General features: G+C 38.2%; 2 protein-coding genes across 2 annotated transcripts; both read right to left on the bottom strand.

The window, feature by feature from the left end:
• Nucleotides 1-8,941: 8,941 nt before the first annotated feature.
• LOC121775003 (ubiquitin carboxyl-terminal hydrolase 2-like) lies at nt 8,942-13,257 on the bottom strand. Its single transcript, XM_042171933.1, has 3 exons — nt 13,002-13,257; nt 9,745-12,593; nt 8,942-9,446 (listed from the first exon to the last, which is right to left on the bottom strand). Exons 2-3 carry the CDS (start codon nt 12,585-12,587, stop codon nt 9,227-9,229), a joined length of 3,063 nt encoding a protein of 1,020 aa, XP_042027867.1. The 5' UTR covers nt 12,588-12,593; nt 13,002-13,257; the 3' UTR covers nt 8,942-9,226.
• Nucleotides 13,258-16,553: 3,296 nt separating this feature from the next.
• Nucleotides 16,554-18,836, bottom strand: LOC121774053 (latent-transforming growth factor beta-binding protein 2-like). The gene is made up of 5 exons (XM_042170971.1): nt 18,370-18,836; nt 18,209-18,298; nt 17,989-18,114; nt 17,101-17,184; nt 16,554-16,840 (listed from the first exon to the last, which is right to left on the bottom strand). Exons 1-5 carry the CDS (start codon nt 18,623-18,625, stop codon nt 16,764-16,766), a joined length of 633 nt encoding a protein of 210 aa, XP_042026905.1. The 5' UTR covers nt 18,626-18,836; the 3' UTR covers nt 16,554-16,763.
• Between the last annotated feature and the right edge of the window lie 2,125 nt (nt 18,837-20,961).

Below are 20,961 nucleotides of genomic sequence, written 5' to 3'. Positions count from 1 at the left end.
TGTAGACACATTTGTCACATTCGTTGATTTTAAATCCATTTGATAACATCACGTTATCAAATTTCAAGTGTCACTGCAACGGCGCTTGTTTCAATCCATAGAGGGATTTAACCAGTTTGCATACATTTTTCTCTTGTCCAGTTACTTCAAAATCTTATGGTTGTTCCATATAGATTTCATCTTCAAGGTCATCATTTAGAAACGTAGTCTTAACATCCATTTGATGAATCTCAAGATTGTGTACAGCAGCAATCGTGAGAAGCACTCGAATTGATGTAATCCTCGTTACAGGTGAGTAGGTATCAAAGAAATCGTACCCTTCCTTTTGTTTAAAGCCTTTGACTATCAGTCGAGCTTTATACTTGTCCACTGTTCCATCGGCCTTAAACTTTCTTTTAAGGACTCATTTGCATCCTAAAGGTTTAGCCCCTTCAGGTAGATCAATCAACACCCACGTGTGGTTTAGCAAAGTTGAATCAATTTCGCTTTGAACAGCTTCTCTCCAATGCAACCCGTTTGGGCCAACAAAGGCTACTTGTATCGATGTTGGTTCTTCATCCAACATAAATGCAATATAGTCAGGACCAAATGTCTTTGGTGTTCTGACCCTGCTACCATGTCTTGGTACCACATCGTTTGGATTAGGCCTTGTTCGCTTGCGTGATACTGGCCCTTCATCCACTGATTTAGAACTAGTGGTTTCATCCTCAATTCTTGTCTCAGAATTGGGTGCAATATTTTCCTTGTCTTTGCGAGGAAATATATTTTCAAGAAATACAACATTTCTTGACTCGATTGTTGTTCCCGCGGTCACAGTCGGTATTTCAGACTTATGGACAACAAATCGATATGCACTACTATTAAGTGCATACCCAATGAAGATGCAGTCAACCGTTTTAGGACCGATTGTAACTTCTTTGGGCGGAGGAACCATCACCTTCGCCAAACACCCCCACACTTTGAGGTATTTGTAGGATGGTTTCCTTCCCTTCCACAACTCATAAGGAGTAATGTCCTTACCTTTGCGTGGGATTTTGTTTAGGATGTAGTTGGCCGTCAAAACAGCTTCCATCCACATGTTCTGGGGCATCCCCAAACTGATCAGTAACGCATTCATCATCTCTTTGAGTGTTCGATTCTTGCGTTCTGCAACACAATTAGATTGTGGTGAATATGGTGCAGTCGTTTGATGAATTATACCACTTGCGTTGCATAATTCCTCAGACGGGGCTACATATTCACCTCCTTTATCACTTCGAATCATTTTGATTTTACATCCAAATTGATTCTCGACTTCGTTCTTATAATTTTTGAACGTTTCTATTGCTTCGTCTTTACTTCTTAAAAGATAGACATAACAATATCTTGTGCAATCATCTATGAATGTGATAAAGTAATTTTTACCACCTCTCGTTTGCACCAACTTTAAGTCACATACGTCCGTGTGAATTAATCCAAGGGGTTTTGTGTTCCGTTCAACCGAATGAAACGGTAACTTAGTCATTTTCGCCTCAAGACAAGTTTCACATTTGTTTTGATTTTTTACTTCATTTGCCTTTAGTAAATCTAAACTTACTAATCTTTTAATGGCATTTGGATTTACATGTCCCAATCTATTGTGCCACAAGTTAGAACACTCAGCCAAGTAAGAAGAAGTAGATGCATTATTATTATTAGCCAATGGCTTAGGGATATGACATGTAGCTACACTAAACTTGAAAAGTCCGTCGGTTACAAAACCTTTTCCGAGTGACTTTCCAAACTTGTACAAAGAAAACCTATCAAATTTGAATACAAGTTTAAACCCCTTATTCACTAGTATTGATCCTGACACTAGGTTCTTGCGGATGTCCGGGACGTGCAGTACATCCTTCAAAGTGATGGTGACGCCGGACATCATCATGAGAATCACGTCCCCAATGCCGAGGACTTGAGACGAGGCTTGATTCCCCATATTGATTTTTCTCCCTTCAACAGCGGTGTAGGAAGCGAACTTGCTCTTATCGGCACAGACGTGTGCAGTAGCTCCAGTGCCGATGTACCAGCCACCTTTGTTATCAATAAGGTTGACTTCTTCCGTGACCACAGCAACATGGTCACTTTCATCCCAGTCCTTGAACTCTTTTTCAACAACGTGGGCAGCCAGTTTCTTCTTCGGCTTGCGGCAGTCCTTGGAAAAATGGCCAGGTTTGCCACAGTTGTAGCAGTTGGCTTCAACCTTCCTCGCAGGCTGCTTCCTCTTGCCCTTGTCCTTTACAGTAGGACGGGAGCGTTTGTTGGAGGGACCGCCCCGCTCCAACAGATTGGCCTTTGCAACAGGTGGGCCATGGCCCTTAGCCAAATCATCGCGTTTGCGCACGTCTGACTCGATGCGCAGCTTCACGATCAAGTCTTCAAGATTCATCTCCTTTCGCTTGTGCTTAAGGTAGCTCTTAAAGTCCTTCCAGCCGGGTGGAAGTTTTTCAATTACCGTGCCCGCCGTGAAAGCTTCAGGTAGGGCCATTCCCTCAGCGGCGAGGTCGTGGATGATCAGCTGGAACTCTTGCACCTTGTCCATGATTGGTCGGGAATCAACCATTTTTTAGTCCAAGTACTTGGCTATTACAAATTTTTTAGTGCCCGCATCATCACTACGATACTTCTTATCTAGCATTTCCCACACTTGTTTTGATGTGGGAACAATACAATACACGTTGTAGAGACTATCATCTAAAGCACTTAAAATAAAGTTTTTACAAAGATAGTCTCCTTTGCGCCAAGCATCATACTCGACGTACATCTCAACACGTGCATCGCCCTCACTTGGTGGGGTTGGCTCGTTCTCCTTGAGGAAGTTCACGATGCCCAATGTTGTTAGGTAGAAAAACATTTTCTGTTGCCATCTCTTGAAATCCATTCCCGTGAATTTCGATGGCTTCTCGGTGGGTGGCATCATCCTTGGTGCCATTGGTGCTGAGTTTGTCCCATGAAAGGGACCAAGTCCGTTGCCCCCGTAGGAGCTAACAATTGGGTGGGACATAGTACCCCCCATAGTTGCGTGGAGCATGGAGGCCCCCGCATTTGTGCCGACCCCGAAGGATCCAGCACCCGTGCCGACCCCAGAGAGTCCAGCACCCGTGTTGCCCCCGAAGGAGCTAGCACCCGTGCCAACCCCGGAGGGTCCAGCACCCGTGCTGCCCCCGAAGGAGCTAGCACTCATGTTGACCCCGAAGGATCCAACACCCGTGCCGTGCCCGAAGGCCCCGACACTCGACCCAATGAAGGATCCAATGGAACCACTGAAAGTGGAACCGACCGATCCACTCGAGGTGAATCCGGAGGTAGTCCCAAAGGGGTTGTCAAACACCCAAGGGGATGTTGAGTAAGAGGTTGAGAAGCCAGGAGTCGGAATCATCGTTATGTCTGACGACGTGTTGACGGGTGCAACGGGGGACACAGTGGATGGAATGGTGGCAGCGGCGGTAGACGGGTCAGTCGACTTCTCCAAGCAAAGGTGTTGATTAAGTTCAGTTGGTGTGTGTAAACTTCGTTAGTGGCAAGAATATCTCCTCTTGCGATTGTTAGAAAATTTGAGATACAAACTTGCCAGGCGAAAAATACACAGAAATAAAAACAAGGAAATTACACGGAAATTTGAGACACGACGCACCTGGTCATGCTACACGACGGGATACACCATGGACCGTCGGGGTCCAGCGGGGACCTTTTGTCTCCCGTTATGCGTCGGGGTCCAGCGCGTGGAGTTTGGGGTGGTCTAAAAAGAATAAGCGGGGCTTGAACCACGCTCAACGACCAGCTCCAAAGAACAGCCCAAAGACCAAGGCACAAGGCACCCGGCACGGTGCGCGGCTCGCGGGCGGGCGGCGGCGGCGCCCGCATGTGGGCTCTGTCACCCGTCTTGTTCCACGATAATTATTACACATAATAATTCATCTTATTAAATACTTCATCAAAGAAGTTTATCTTCCCCGATGTGGGATAATTAATACTTAGTTAATTAATCCCTTAGTTTTTCCCATAGCTCTTTTTTGGCTTTATTGTGACTTTAATATATTAATTCTCATTCACCGGGAATCGGATTTGAGAAAATGAATATACTACGTTCATCTACTCGGAACGTAGATCGACGTTATTGCATTTAATTTCACAAAATTAAATGTCTTGTTATGTTTATTATTAGTCAAAGTCATTTGACCAAGCACGATTCTAACACCTCATTAATTTTTTATTTTCTCCTTTTACTATAAATAAATGGTTAGTACGCCTCATATTCCACTTACTCACATTTTATTACGAAACTAGTATATAAAAGTTTGATTTATATTACGCTGACTTTTTTAATCCAATTTCCTTTACATATATTAAAATCCACGCCAGAATCAAAGTGAACAGTTATTAAAGGACGAAGAGAGTAGTATTATTTAGTTATACGTATTTAATACTCCACTTGTCTATAAGAAATAGTCTTATTTATGGACGACACGACTTTTAATATGCAATTGATAAAAAATAAGGAAAATAAAGAAGAAATGGGTAAAATAGAAGGGAGTGAGAACAAGAAAAATGATTTAAAAAAAAGTTGTCTTGAATAGAATGAGATTAATTTTGTTGTATAGGCTAAAATGAACTAATGAGGCTATTTTTTTGGGATGAGTTAAGTACTATTGCTTTCCATTTTTGTTGATGGGCAATAATTGATTTTTAAAACGTCTATTAGACTAAAGAATCTCGTTTTGTTTTTTTTTCTTCGAAACTCGAAAGTAGAGATCCCACTTCTAAGTAGACCTAAGGTGTTAACTGTGGGTCCATTGGGTAGGCCCGTATTCGTTATTTTTCGACTTTTACAATTTGATTTACTTTATTTTGAATTTTCCTACCATATAGGCTATAGCAACATTTACTCAGTTGTAATTATAAATATAGTTTCAGAAACTGTAAATTGAAACAAACGCACATACTTATTTAACTTGAATCAAACTAAGAGGGCTGATTTTTGTAATCATGTTAGTGATTGTGCTCTAATCATATTTACTCTTGAGATTCTAAAACTAAATCCCCTTCACTAGTTTAGCTTAACTTTTTTTAATGGATAAATGAATTTAAGTTTAAAGGTTGCTCTAAGACCATCCACAACGCGTCTCGCGCCGGGCTCGCGTCTCGTCTCGGAGAGACGAGACCCCCGCGAGACGCATTGCAGCGCCCATCTCGTCTCTATCTCGCGCCCGTCTCGTCGCGTAGCTCGTCTCGGCGAGACACGAGACGAGATGGCTCGTCACACGCCAGGGACACGTGGCACGTCCCCATGCGTGCGTGACGCCCACTCGCTGGCCCGCGAGTGGGCGTCGTCACTGATGACGCAATAATTCGTTTTTTAAAAAAAATCGATTTTTAATTAAATTTTTTTTTTCAAACGGTAATATTACCGTTAAATTTTTATTTTCATTTTTTAAAATTTTTAATTTTTTTACTCTATAAATAATTTTATTTCATACTCATTTCAAACACAAACACACATCTATTCCTCTCAAATCCTCTCTATCACTCCAATTTCCATCTTCAATCAACTCAAACAAATGGATCCTTTTGAGCAAATGCGTCAATTAATGGAACAATCACTCGAAGAAGATCGACGACGAGAGGCGGAGGAAGCCGCACCACCCCCACGACGCTCCCGGAAGTACATCAATCGGAACCGGGAGGAAGCCACCGCACGGTTAGTACGCGACTACTTCTGCGATAACCCGATTTGGGGAGATACCTATTTCCGTCGCCGTTTCCGCATGCGGAAACCGCTATTTCTCCACATAGCGAATACTTTGGCGGCCAGGGAGGAGTTCTTCCGAGAAGGGTTCGACGCGGTCGGTCGTCCCAGCCACACGACGCTGCAGAAATGTACTGCAGCCATCCGGCAGCTTGCGACTGGACAAACGGCCGACATATTCGACGAATACCTGCACATCGGAGACAGCACTGGGCGCTTGTGCTTGCTCAACTTCTGCAGAGGCGTCCGGGCAGCCTTCAGTGACGAATTTCTCCGGAGGCCAACCACGGAGGATTGTCAGTTCCTCCTCAACCTGCACGAACAAGTGCACGGATTCCCCGGGATGCTTGGCAGTGTCGATTGCATGCACTGGCAATGGAAGAATTGCCCGGTGGCTTGGAGGGGTTCCTACACGAGCGGCCACAAAGGCACCCACCTAACCGTTGTACTCGAGGCCGTTGCCGACTACCGACTTTGGATCTGGCACGCGTACTTCGGGGTCCCTGGCTCGAACAACGACGTAAACGTGCTCCAACAGTCCGACCTCTTTACCGAAGTTTTGGATGGTAAAGCGCCGGCCATCAACTTCGTCGCCAACAACCGGCGGTATAAAATGGGGTACTATCTCGCCGACAGCATCTACCCGAAGTGGCCGACCTTCGTGAAGACGTGCGGCAGGCCAGCGAACCCAAAGTAGGCTCTTTTTGCGCAGAAGCAGGAGGGTGCGCGCAAGGATGTGGAGAGGGCGTTCGGGGTTCTCCAAGCGCGCTTCAACATCATCAAAGCCCCGGCTCGTTCGTGGTTCATGGAGAGCATGGTCGACATCATGTATACGTGCATAATCTTGCACAACATGATTGTCCGAGACGAAGGACCCGATGCCGGAAATTGGTTCGACCCCGAATCCCCCGGAAGCTCAACCGCAAGTAGTCCGCCGCGAAGTGGAGCGCATCCATCTATACAAGAACGGTTGGCTATTCGGTCAAGGACACGCGACTCTAGCGCCCACACCCAACTCCAAGAGGATCTAATTGAGCACATTTGGGAAAATTTTGGCGGAGAAGATTAAATTATGCCATTTTTATTTTTTTAGAATTTTAATTATGTCTTCGTTTTTTTAATGTTAGGTTGTAATGTTGTTTTAATTTTAATAAAGTGTGTTTGTTTAAATTGAATTGGGTTTTAAAAAAAATTTATAAATTAAATTGAATGAATAGTAATTAAGAGACGGTATAGAGACGGTTAAGAGACGGAGCGTTGCAGGTTCCGTCTCTTAGTTAAGAGATGGAGGAAAAAAGGACAGTGGGGCCCTCAAATAGTGCTCAAATAGTAGTTAAGAGACGGTTTAAGAGACGGTATAGAGACAGCGTTGTGGATGGCCTAAGCAGTTGCGGATCCACTAAGGAACATGGGTACAACTGTACTTCAAATTATGATATTATTATTATACAATCAATAGAAGTTGTACCCCAAATTATGATATTATTATTATAGAATCAATAAATTACTAAGTTGATTCCCTAGCCCAGTGGTAAATTCTTCCATTATCAACGGAGTGTCCCAAGTTTGATTCCCTCTTATCCCAGTTATTTTAGTCCCTTTTCCTCTTTATTTTATCTTATTCATTTCAGTAAGTACTTTTTCTCCTCATTTTAGCTTCATTTTATTAAGTACTTTTCCTATTTATTTTAGTTTCTTCATTTTCATTTCAGTAAGTACTTATTCTCCTAATTTTAGCTTCTATATTTTATCAAGTATTTTTTCTTTTCATTATCCTCTTTGCTAATGCGTCTTATATTGTACTACTATTTCTATTTCAAATTTACGTATGCACTTTGTTTTTAAAACAATTCCTTATTTTATAAAGATTATGCATTTCAATTATTTTCTAATGTATTTTAATATTATCTTTTTTTTGTTTTAAATTCTTCTATCATATTTTATTTTTTGATCTTCTATGTTTTTAAATAATTGAAACACTAAAGATTTATTAGTAAAAATAACACGAAAAAGTTGATTTATTAGTAAAGATAACCCGATCTGTTAAAACAATTTATTTATAATATTCAAATCTAAGAACATTAATTTAGAATAATGAAAGTAATTTAAGTAGTAACACCAAAATTAAAAATAATTCACATTTATATACAATGAATAATCTTAGTTTAAAATACAGTTAAAAATTTTGATTGAGAGAATAAATTAAAGAGAAGAAAAAAGATTGGTATTTTAAAATTTCAAATCACTACGTTATTTATCGTACCCCCAAACTGATAATTATGGATACGCTACTGGCTCTGCGAAGGAGTAAGGACTCAAATATGAGACATTTGGTTGCCCTGGGTATTAACCTATCTCTCCGCTAGATATTTAGTTTAGCTTAGTGGTTGTACTTTGAGAGGCGTAAGGACTAGGGGGGTCGATTATTTAGATAATATTATAATGAGATATAATATAAAATAAAGAAAAATTGATTGTGAAAAAAAATTGTTTGGTTGAGCTAAATTCTCCCAAATCGAAGGGACTTAAAATAGAATTCATGGTGGGTTTTCAAGGTGGGTTTAATCAAAGATCCCATTGAGTGTCATTAGAATCAAAACTAGGATCATACCATGATCATTACCTAAGGAAAATTTATTTAATCAAATGAAAGCAATTTGGCCTCTTGTCTTCCACCCACACTAAAATCTTGATGAAAAGTACTGTTTAAAAATATTTATCTGGCTATAATTTGTCCCATCACATTTTTCCATCAAAATCAATTGGTCCCTTCCCCAGTATGTGAATTAGCTATTGGAGTGGCCCAACATAAAGTCAAGATCTACCTTTGATGCTCTTAAATGTGGTAGTATAATTCTAAAGTTTTGTTTCTCCAAAAAAAAGAAGTGGGGAAGTTAATGTAAGCAATGGTATTAAAGATTGGAATAGTGCATAGTTCTCATTTAATAGAGGATATGGTCTTATAAAATACCCTCTCTGTCCCAAGAAAGATAACCCTTTTCTAGGTCAACACAAAATTTTATACAATTTAGCTTTGGGTGTTACGTGGAAAGAATAAAGTAAAAGAGAAATAAAATAGAAAAAAAAATATTTCTATTTTTAATAATGAGTTATCAACTTAATTGAGACAAACAGAAAATGAAAATGAATCATCTTTGATGACACGGATGGAGAGTAAGATTTTCACATTACTTTAAATAACAGTACTCCAAAAATCAAAGTCAGTCACACCCAATGATGCAAGTATTGGAATATGGTCAAGAACACTTCAAAAATAAGTATACAAGGTTGCAACACCTGATCATCTGTGAATGATTTCTCACATTTTGAGATCAATGCACATCCAAAATTTCGTGTATCAGCAATGGTTGTTATAAACCCCTAACTCTCCCTCTCTTTCTCTCTCATCTGTGTATCTCAATGTGAGAAGAAAAACAAATAAATGAACAAAAATGTAATCTCCTCTCAAGCTCTTTCATAGAACAAAATATAAGCTTCACAGCGCAGAACTTCGTCGAGAGAAGCCTGGCGCACGTAAGCATCACTCACGTGATACCAGGCGCCATCATCCCCGTAACCGGGGCTACCTCTAACATACGCAACATAGTGGCCACCCCTCATTGTCCCTAGATGCTCCACGGCCCCAACTAGACGGTATGAGGGTGTGCAGTTGTCCTCGCTGCACCTGCAGATCCAAAATCAAGGCATATTACGTCTCACTCCACAAATCTCAGCAAATGTTGAAGACAAAGGATATCATTGCACGTATATGAAAATCATGTTGCTATGTCCCAAATATAACTAGTTTTGCATTCTGCAGATTAAAACATTTACTGCTTCTTAAATTATCAACACGTATACTTAGCAACAACTCTCAAACAAGGGACAAATCACATCGGGCTACCAAGAAAAACGAACAAGAGAAATTATAAACTAAATAACAAAACAACAAATCATATGAGCACCGTAAAGTGTAATCAGACCTGGGATCCATGTAAGGCTTGAGATGAATTGACTCCTTGAAACTCACGTGGCCGTTTAATTTACTCAAGCGCCCTCTCACATCTTGGCTAAACCTCTTGAGGTGGATTGTTAGAATAGCTGGAGCCTTGCTGATTAGTATACTCTTCGTTGCATCCCTTTTCACTTTCAATTTCTCTGAGTCTACATCCTCGTGCTCACTGACTTCTGTTTCACACTTCACAGATTGCAACTCATTTCTCATAGACACATCTTTTTCAGAATCACATTCTCTTTGATGTGGATCAAGACCTCGATTACTTAAATCTGAACCTTCTGACGAACCAGGACATGAACTTGTGGCCTGAAGTTCCACATTCTCTGACTGGATTTCAATACCGTTTATCTCACTTACCACGTAGTTTCCAACCTTGCATCTCCCATTCTCCAAACTATCCTCATTATGGGGTAGCGGCCCGCCATCAGAAGGATCAACTTCTGCCTTACTGTTCATACTTTTCTCTGTGTCATAAGTTTTTCCATCACTGCTAGGATGTGTATCCTCACAACTGTTGGGCACAGCATCAGATTTAGGATTTTTAAGTTTCCTCGATTTTGCTCTTTGTTCTCGCAAGATTCTTGAACAATTATCACATTGCCAAGCATGCTCGTCCTTGGAAAGAAATTCCGGCTTTGTGAAGAAAGCCAAACAGCTCTCGACAGTCACTGGAGCATCAGCATTATCAACCTCATCCGCATCAGACTCACTAGTATTATTTCCATTTACTCCATTTTTAGCCACAGAACCAGGATTGTCCAAGGACTTAGCACCCGAAGACTCCTCAGGTTCATTGAACATATCTCCAAATCCATCAAAATCTAAAGATTCTTGTTCGTTTCCAACTATGGCTAATGAGACCTCAGTGTCTGCTCCGGTCACATCAACACTAGATGTATCAGCTTCTCGATTCTGACATGACATAACTTTAGGATCCAGATTCTGTGACGAACTATCGTTATCCCTACATGAAGTATTTGAATCTTCTGCACAAATTTGACTGCATGAAGGAGAGCTCTGATCTTTACCACCATCACACTCAAAACGGTCCTCAGTAAGAGAACCTTCAGGCGTAATACCTCCATCAGAATCAGGTTTAACACTTTGCTCATCCTCAAACTGGAGAGAAGCATTCTGTTCTTGGGCTACAGCACCCGGCTCAGGGGCATCATAGTTTTTGGCATTGCCTAAGGGGATTTCTGGAGCTATTTTTTCTAAATTACTCTCAAACCTAGAATCTGATGCAGCAGTCGATGAGGTATCCTGCAGTCGAACATCTTCTTTTGCAGAATCATCGATTGCTGAAGTATCATCAGTTTCCGAGGCAGCATCACCCTGTTCTGATATCGGACACGGATCAAGGTAATCTAACCATGAAAAGGCATCAGAAGAGATTGTCTGCTCTACAACTGCTTGACTCGCTGGCTGGCTATCAGGATTCTGGAAAGCAGAAAGATCATCGGCAGATAAACCCATATCAAGAGCTACACTGCAGGAACCAGTGGAATCTGAAAATGCCGAATCAACCAATGCAAGGGAGTTGCCACCGATTGATTGGTCAAGAACACTTTTTCTTGGTGAACTATTTGATTCTTTGCTAGCCTTGGAGAAATTCCGGGCGCTTCTCTTTGGAAACAGTTTTGGTTTCTTGCCTCGAAGAGGAGGTTGGGTCCTTTTGGGAGGAGGCCTCTTGGTAGGAACTGGCAAGGAGAGATCCAAAAACGGTTCATAAATAGTTGATGCGTGGCAACATTCCAGACAACTAACGGTGCTAGAAAGTTTTCCACCAAAGAAACCATCCACAAATGTCTTATCCTTAACTGAAACCTCACAAGATTTGTTGTGCTTTCTAAAACTCAACTCTTCTGTTGACATGCCATCAAGCAAACATCTAAGAAGCTCATGACTATCGTGTTGCTGATATCCCCTGAACTGTGGAGACTTGTTACAGAGAACACCAAATAAGGATCTAGGATTGAGTACCCCTTTTGACCCACCTTCATTGCTGGTCTCGAGGAAAAGCTTTCTCATAGCAGCACTTAGAGGACCAACAGATTCATCTAACTTGAAGAAATAATCACGCAAGCTATTTATAGCAAATAGATTCTGCATGACCGAGTTGAAGAAACAAGTATTTCCCAAATTACCCAATCCCCTAATCGAATAGCCAGCTTTCCCAGCGGTGCTTACAGAGTAATCTGATTTCACCGCACTTGTAACACTAGCACTGCCAAACCAGACATCCTCAACATCTACAGTCGATCCTTCACCCGGTTGTCCTTTCAGCAATTTCACAACCTCGGTTAAGACCTCTTTATGGTCTTCTGAATTTTCACCAAGAACAAGTTTTCCACACGGGAAACACCAAAGCAAGTGATGATTCTCATAATGGACCACCAAAGGATGGTGGTTCTGTTTCGAATGCCTGACAGCGTGGCTCTGAGGCGTAGTTGGCAATCCAATGCCTCCACAGGCATAATTCCCACATTCTAAACAAACCCAAATTGCTTTCGTCCCTCCTTTTTTCCCAGGTTTAGCTTGCCCTTTCTTTGATCGTCTATCAGCCATATTTCCCCGACAATCTTCACACTTGTTTGATTCTGAAGACCGCAGTTTGGCAGAAAGTTTGTCTAAGTTGATACCTTTATCAACATGGGAACACACTCCCCTATCTTTGATAACCACAACTGCATCAACAGTTGTTTCAGCATTGCTCGTGTCATCGTTGGGAACTGTTGTCGGAGACATCGAGGGACCCAATTTCTCTTTCACAGAACTTCTTGTTTTCTTCTTCACCTTTTTCCCCATTACAGCCTACATATTATCCAATAAATGGAAACCATAAGCACTTAACCAGAAAACAAGAACCACACACACACACAAACATAAACGATACTATCATATAATGTTGGGAATCAAACACAAGCCCACTAAGTTATCGAAAAAGAAGCACCCCTAAAACCTAGCATAGATCGAATCTACACAAGCAATCAAGCGATACTCAGACATCAAAGCCCAAACACAAAACCTAAAATATTTGTATTTTGGGGGTTTTTTGCAGAGGTATGAAGATTGAGCAATTACAATTGCATTGAATCTATTAAACTACTCCTTACAATTTCCCAGATTCAACCAACATCGAACAGTGAAGCGAGGTGCAGCAGAGTTCAAAACAGAAAAATCAATAAAAATAGGAATCAATAAGTAATTCAAATTGTATACCTAAACAAGATGGAGAAGGAGTGGGCGGTGTTTTGCGAAGAATCTCCAAGTATATTGCATAAATATTGATAAAAAAAAAACAATTGTTGGATGGGTAAGTGGGAATTGGATTCGGGGCAATCGGTGTGGACTGCCCCCTCTCTTGTCTCTCCTCTCAAGGAGAGGAGTGTGAGCCCAGAAGATGAGCAGCGAACAGAAAAGGAAGACCTAAACCAGACTCTGTGAGGGATTGTGAATTATGCTGATTTTGAAATTTAAGAGGGCCCTCGCCTCGATTTAGTTAAATACATAATTCTATAATTACAAATTTCGGAAACAAAATGGATGCATGTTTTTGCTGCAATGTTTTTTCTTGTCCCTTGAGATTATTAGCTTAAAAATATAGTTAATTTATTTTCCTTAGATATATAAATTTGAATCTAATCCATCTATCTTGAAAGTATCAATCATGGATATATCTCTTTTATGTACATGAATTTAGGAATCAATTTGAATCGGATTAGGGTTGAAAATTTTATTTAGCATATCTGAATATGAATGAGAGTTTCGAGGTGGTGATAAAATGCAAACTTATATATTGTACAAAATAGTAGCAATAGAAAATGTCAACACAGTGTCAACAGTTGATGTTGCATTGACATTTTCGGTTACTATTATTTTGTCATATGTTAAATTTTCTAATGGTCCAGATCATAATTTGGAGTTTGTACAATATTTAGAGTTTGTCACTCTCGGAGTGCAATCTGTGTTATTTGCAGATTGTTGAAGCTAATTCAAGTTCAATTCACGTGTCATTGTTTTGACTGATTCGAAGTTGTATTATGATTATAGGTTTGTGTATGTTTGCCTTATTGAGTGTGTGTAGAGATGCCCACCGGTTCCGGTTCCGGCGGTTAACCGGCGAACCGGAACCGGCGGTTCCGGTTCCGAACCGGAACCGTGGCAATTTTTCCGAACCGGAACCGTCGCAATTCGGGTCGCGGTCCGGTTCAGGTTCATGATTTTTTGAACCGGAACCGTCACCGAACCGGCGGTTCGGGACGGTTCGGAACCGCCGGTTCGGGCGCGTAAATCAAGGCGTCAGGGATGGGGCTGACGGCGGCAGCTTTTCAGCGGCAAAACCGGCCGGTTCCGGCGGTTTTTGGACCGGAAACCGGCGGTTAACCGTGAAAACCGGCGGTTCCGGCGGTTTTCTGCCAAAACCGCCGGTTTTTTCCGGCGGTTCCGGCGGTTTTCCGCCAAAACCGCCGGTTTTTCCGGCGGTTTAGGCGGTTCCGGTTCGGAACCGGCGGTTTCGCGGTTTGGTTGTATTTTTTTTTTTAATTTGAAATTTGGATTTATACAACAAATTGGAACAAGACAATGTATAATTCAAATAGAAATACGGCGAATAAGGAAGAAATGATATCTATTTTATTGAGTTTGAGTTGTAACGGACAACGATACATTACAATTTACAATATGTATACAAGTATACAACATACAATAATGTAATATAAATTTAAAATTTGGACTTATACAATAAATTGGAACAAGATAATGGATAATTTAAATTGAAATAAGACGAATATGATGGAAATGATATCAATTTTATTGAATTTGAGTTGTAACGGACAACGATACATTACAATTTACAATACATATACAATTATACAACATACAATAATGTAATATAAATTTGAAATTTGGACTTATACAATAAATTGGAACAAGAGTACAAGACAATGGATAATTTAAATTGAAATAAGACGAAGAAGGTGAAAATGATATCAATTTTATTGAATTTGAGTTGTAACGGACAACGATACATTACAATTTACAATACATATACAAGTATACAACATACAATAATGTAATATAAATTTGAAATTAAATTCTTCCATTTCCCCCCATTTTTTTATCTATAAATACCCCCCTCTATTCTCATTTACATTCACTCCACTCTTATGTTAATAAGAGTTTCTCTCTTCAATCTCCCAATTCTCTCTCTTTGTCTCCAATTTCTCATTTGTGCTATTGTGCTTCCATTTAATTACTCAAGTGCTACTCTTATTACGCATTGTTATACACTTATACTTGTTCCCGTAGTTCTTCCATTTTTCCCCCCATTTCATGTTTTTTTATTTGTAAATTATATTACATTGTTGTATGTTGTATACTTGTATATGTATTGTAAATTGTAATGTATCGTTGTCCGTTACAACACAAATTCAATAAAATTGATATCATTTTCATCTTATTCGTCTTATTTCAATTTAAATTATCCATTGTCTTGTTCCAATTTATTGTATAAGTCCAAATTTCAAATTTATATTACATTATTGTATGTTGTATACTTGTATATGTATTGTAAATTGAATGTATCGTTGTCTGTTACAACTCAAATTCAATAAAATTGATATCATTTTCACCTTCTTCGTCTTATTTCAATTTAAATTATCCATTATCTTGTACTCTTGTTCCAATTTATTGTATAAGTCCAAATTTCAAATTTATATTACATTATTGTATGTTGTATACTTGTATATGTATTGTAAATTGTAATGTATCGTTGTCCGTTACAACTCAAATTCAATAAAATTGATATCATTTTCGTCATATTCGTCTTATTTCAATTTAAATTATCCATTATCTTGTTCCAATTTATTGTATAAGTCCAAATTTCAAATTATATTACATTATTGTATGTTGTATACTTGTATACATATTGTAAATTGTAATGTATCGTTGTCCGTTACAACTCAAACTCAATAAAATAGATATCATTTCTTCCTTATTCGCCGTATTTCTATTTGAAGTATACATTGTCTTGTTCCAATTTATTGTATAAATCCAAATTTCAAATTAAAAAAAAATACAACCGAACCGCGAAACCGCCGGTTCCGAACCGGAACCGCCTAAACCGCCGGAAAAACCGGCGGTTCCGAACCGGAACCGGAACCGGAACCGTGAAATAGCCTCACGGTTCGGTTCCGGTTCCGCCTTCGACCGAACCGGAACCGGCGGTTCCGAACCGGAACCGCCGGTTCGTGAACCGTGGGCAACACTAAGTGTGTGTTATATTTGAAAATAGTAACTTAAAAGGGAAAAATATTGAAGGAATGAATTTTCAAATATTTAATTTGAATATACTAGATTTTAAACTGTTAAATTGAGGGAGTATGAAACTGAAACTGAAACTGAAATTAAATCTAAATATTATTTTGGTACCAAATAGTGAATTTAGAGTTTGAAACTCAAGATTCCAATTCCAAATTCAATCCACCAATTGATAGTATCAAACACAACCTTAAAAAAATAATGCCCCTTTAAAAAGGATCAAATGATGTTATACCACAAATTTCCCCTTTCTTGCATCCCTTCTTTATACATCCTCTACCCTTAATGGCAACACATTTTTGTAATCATTCATTGCAATATTGCATTGATTATATAATTTTTAACATTTGAATAATTTAAAGTGACTCAAAAATAGCCACTATTATATTCATTAAGCCACTTTGGATGGGTATATACGTTATATTTAGCAAAATGAAATAGTATTAATAGTCCTATTACACTAAGAACAACAATTCGTGAATACATACTTAAAACAAGTCTGAATTACAAGCATAAATAAAAGCACCACCTTCTCCTAGAGAACAAAGAAATTACTACAACAATTTGATCTTCCTAGGAATTACATAAACATAAGAGATGTAATTGATAAATAAACAATAAAATTAATCATAGTAGTATCTAAATTAGGAAATTAGAAGGCGTTTAGAAGTAGAAGTTGGACGCAGCTTGAATCAACAATGTGAAGATGCAACCAAATGCAACTCTCTCCATCAACCTCGCTGCAGCAGCAGCCAATCAACGATTACAATACTCATTCATTTTTTTTATTAGTAGTATTATTATTGATGACTTTATTTAAACCCTAAAGTTGTGTGGGGTGTGTGCAACTATGTGTGCGGATTTCATTCAAAATATATGGTACTACTATTAATTATTTAAGATAATTAATGTGTGCAATTAATTAATTTCCGTCACGTTCACATCATCCTAATAATCATAAAAATAAAAATAAATATAAGAAAAGTGAATTTAGTCTTACCGTTGTTAGAAAGAGGAGCAAAAGGATCTATGACTGTTGTATTAGTGCTGAATCCCAAACCAGAACATTCATTTCCAAATGCACCTAATTTATGATTTATCACACACATAAACATAATACTCAGTTTTTCAAACCCTTCAAATATATAGCACTTATATAGCCAAAATTCATCTATTTTTGTGTGTGGCAGAGATATCAGTATCCATATATATTAATATTACTTCCTAGCTAGTTTAAACTGTAGTAGTAAACAATTTAAAAGCATAATAACAATAGTGGGATATATAGTGATTACCAACACTTATATACTAAAAGAGGGAAAAAGAATTTTGGTCCTCGAACTTTGTTAAGGTAGTATTAATTTTGGTCCGTAACATTATCTTTTAAGGTCTATTAACTTCGATGTAATATCTTTTGAGCTACTTTTTCACTATTTCAAATTTTTTTAGACGAAAATACCCCAAGCCCATGAAGGGCATTTCAGACTATTTATTCTCTTTCCTTTATTATAATATTTTAATTTATCACTCTTAAATTTGTTTTGCCTTTCTCTTCCTTATCTTTTTCTCTTTTTCTTTACTATTTTTTCCTTATCCCTTTTAATAAAGAGGCAAAAAAATAAGATATATAAATTCAACATTTTAGTAAAGAAGAGAGAATAAATAGACTGAAATACTCTTCACGGGCTTGAGGATATTTAATATTTTCATCCAAAAAAGTTTAAAATAGTAAAATAATAGCTCAAACGATATTACGTTGAAGTTAATAGACCTGAAAAGATATTCTCAAATATTACGGACTAAAATTAATACCTTAACAAAGTTTGCTTACCAAAAAAAATTTACCCTCTTATTAAAATTGAGGTGAAGCTGTTGTTACTTTACTTACATTGTCTGTAGCATGGGAATGTAGTGGAATTGAGCAAATTTTGGAAACCATCTTCGCATAAACAGCTACGTGTGAAGGGAGATGTAATGTTGCATCTTCCTCCTCCACAGTTGGCCGTGTAGCAAGCTAAAATCAAGACATACATACATACACAAATTAAACATGCACTTAATTAATATACCCTAATTAACTAATCGTGGACAGAGGAAGTAGTTATTACGGTCTGTATATGATATGTTAGTCCGCCCCTGATAATCATAGTCGTCTGAACGAGGCGGGTTGTTGTCCGTGCACGTATAGTTAAGTGTACCTGAAATTTTTCAAAAAAAAATTAGAAATTAAACAAACCATAGGAACTATTTTTGAGAGAGGTGAGAATACAATTAGGGAAGACACAAGGCAAGAAGGCGAGGAAGGCGTCTTCCTGAAGGCGAGCCTGGCGCCAGCCAGACTCGCATTCACAGACATAACCAAGAGTGTTGTTGGTGACATGCACACAGTTTCCCCTCCCACACACACCAACTCTTTCACATGGGTCAAAAATGGGATTGATGTTGTTGTAAGGGGGAGTGTCTGAAGTTGCAAACTGGCAATATAGGAGGATCACAATAACTACAACAAAAGCAGCTCTAGCCATGCTTGCCTTGAGCCTTGAGGGAGATAGTTGTTGTTGATGATGAATTCTCAGCTTCTTTAGCTATATATGGAGATGGCTTTCTAAATTTGAGTTTTTGTTTGTTCAGATTTTAAAGACAAATATGTCAAACCTTTTATTTATGGATGTTGTTGAAGAGTTTTAGGTTCTAGTCTTTGATTACCCTTTTTTGGGTGGAGATTGAGTTTGTGTAGCTTGGCATGGGGGGCCTCAACTTCACACCATGAAGACCTCTTTCTCTTTCTCTGAAGAGTTATAGTAATAATTTTCACAAACTATAAACTTGACATGTAATATCTTGAACTTAAATAGTTGTTGAATTTTTCCAACGGTGGCAAAATCTGGCTACATCTCATTTGTCACCACATTATATCAGTCATGGTTACCATTGAAAAATGATAGTAATGTGATAAACAAAGTTTCTAGAGGACAGATGTGGTTATCCATCTCATATTAATGTAATAGGTGGAAAAATTCAACAATTATTTAAGTTTGTGATATTACATAGTATCAAGTTTAAAGTTTATGAGAAAAATAAATTTTTGGAAAGTTTCGTGATATTAGGCAGCAATACCCCTTTATTTTTGCTAGTTTTGGATTCAATTTCAGTTCATTTTTTGAGTCAGATTCTATCTCCTTAATTAATTTGATTTCAATAATAATTTTGAATTAATTTTTTGCGCTGAAGAAATTGGGTTTGGATAATTTTATCCCATAAGGTGTTGTTCAGTTAATATAACTCGTTATCATATAATTATTCAACTAAGTTGTGAGATTATTTTAGTTTGTGATCCATTATCATATGATTATTGATCTAGGATTAAGTTGTGAGATCCAATCTCATGAAAAGTACATAATTAATCATGAGATATAATCTTTCCAACCGAACAAATCTTTATTGGATTGGATTTATGTTTATGTTTCTAATTAATAATAGGATTTATATAGCCTATTTATAGGGTTAATTGTTTGTTTTAGTGGTAGCCTTTTTGACTTTTTATGTTTCGTCATTCTCTAAATATATTAGGATCAATAACCATTTTCAAAATTCTTAAATTTTGTGAAATAAAGTATGGGACACAATCATCTATTTCAAATGTAATTAGGAGCTAGGTAGGACTACATCGATAAACACAAATATGGAACCATACACTTATAGCATTGCAAAATGATTCTAAATAAATGAACTTATGCAAACTAGCTGATGATAGTATTTAAATAACACAGACAGACAACCCACATTTCGATAGGACTTCAACCATTGATCTCTCACTAAAAGCCTATTATTTAGATCAAATCAATCTAGCCAACTCAATTAACTTCACTAATAGACAATAAATTTGTAGAGTTTGTGATTAGCATTATAATCATCATCATCATCATCATCGGTTTGAATACGACTATCTTAGCTCTTAGGTCAGCAAAACAGTATTTTTCATAATTCACTACTGGCTATTAATTACTGTTACTTTATCGATTTAGTTGCACTAATACTGACGTATGTATAATACGATTATCAGATTCAACCGATTTCAATTTTTGTATCTATATACAGTTCAATATTTTTATCTTTCGGTGAATTAATTTCACGGCGGCAAGTTAGAAATTTAGATTATACAACATCTTTACTCGTTTGCACTTGTGCATCTTAATCTAGGATCCGGAAACGGAGGGGGCAGAATGTACAGTATTAGCTTGATTTAGTGAGGACATGGCTATTTTTTTCGTTGTTCGGGGCGACGCCGGAGGGGGCGGACATGATAATTTTACGTCCCGATAAGGGGAAAATTGTCACGACCGCATTTTCTAAGGATAGAAAACACGGTTGATCGCGACTAGGGGAGGATTAAAGAAGCGGGGAAAGAAATAAGGGGAAAAATAAAATCAAGCATTGGTTGCGAGACATGACTAATTAAATGCTGATACATAGAAGAAAGATACTCGATCATGAAGACTCGAGTAATTGTTTGTAAAAATTTCAAAATATCAGAGTTTTGAACAAAATAGACTTGAGTCTTTTAAAATGCACAACGGAAGCAAATGAACGCGGTTCCATGTATGAAGACATGAACCTCCGAGAGACAAAATCTGACTGAATTAAATGTCTTGTCTCAATAGCACTTCCTCCACCACTTCGCTGCTCAACCTGCACATTTAGAAATATATGCAGGGCTGAGTACAAAAAGTACTCAGTGAACACATTGCCGAAAATTTCACATATACATTTGAAAATATTGTCAAGCCATCATCACAGTAACACTCGGGGTGTTGTTGAAAAGACCCGAGCTTACTAAAAATATCACATTGGACTGCAGTCC

This window comes from Salvia splendens, chromosome 17, assembly GCF_004379255.2.
Source record: "Salvia splendens isolate huo1 chromosome 17, SspV2, whole genome shotgun sequence".
Lineage (NCBI taxonomy): Eukaryota > Viridiplantae > Streptophyta > Magnoliopsida > Lamiales > Lamiaceae > Salvia > Salvia splendens.
This window is presented reverse-complemented; position numbering and strand designations above follow the sequence as displayed.

What these genes read in the sequence shown, in the direction of transcription:
- LOC121775003 (XM_042171933.1), bottom strand. Translation starts at nt 12,587, where the DNA reads ATGGGGAAAAAGGTGAAGAAGAAAACAAGAAGTTCTGTGAAAGAGAAA. An exon ending in AAGCCTTACATGGATCCCAG is followed by an intron (nt 9,447 to 9,744) that starts GTCTGATTACAC and finishes TTGGATCTGCAG; the next exon opens with GTGCAGCGAGGACAACTGCA.
- LOC121774053 (XM_042170971.1), bottom strand. Translation starts at nt 18,625, where the DNA reads ATGGCTAGAGCTGCTTTTGTTGTAGTTATTGTGATCCTCCTATATTGC. An exon ending in GCCTTGTGTCTTCCCTAATT is followed by an intron (nt 18,299 to 18,369) that starts GTATTCTCACCT and finishes GAAAAATTTCAG; the next exon opens with GTACACTTAACTATACGTGC. An exon ending in ATTCCCATGCTACAGACAAT is followed by an intron (nt 17,185 to 17,988) that starts GTAAGTAAAGTA and finishes ATCATAAATTAG; the next exon opens with GTGCATTTGGAAATGAATGT.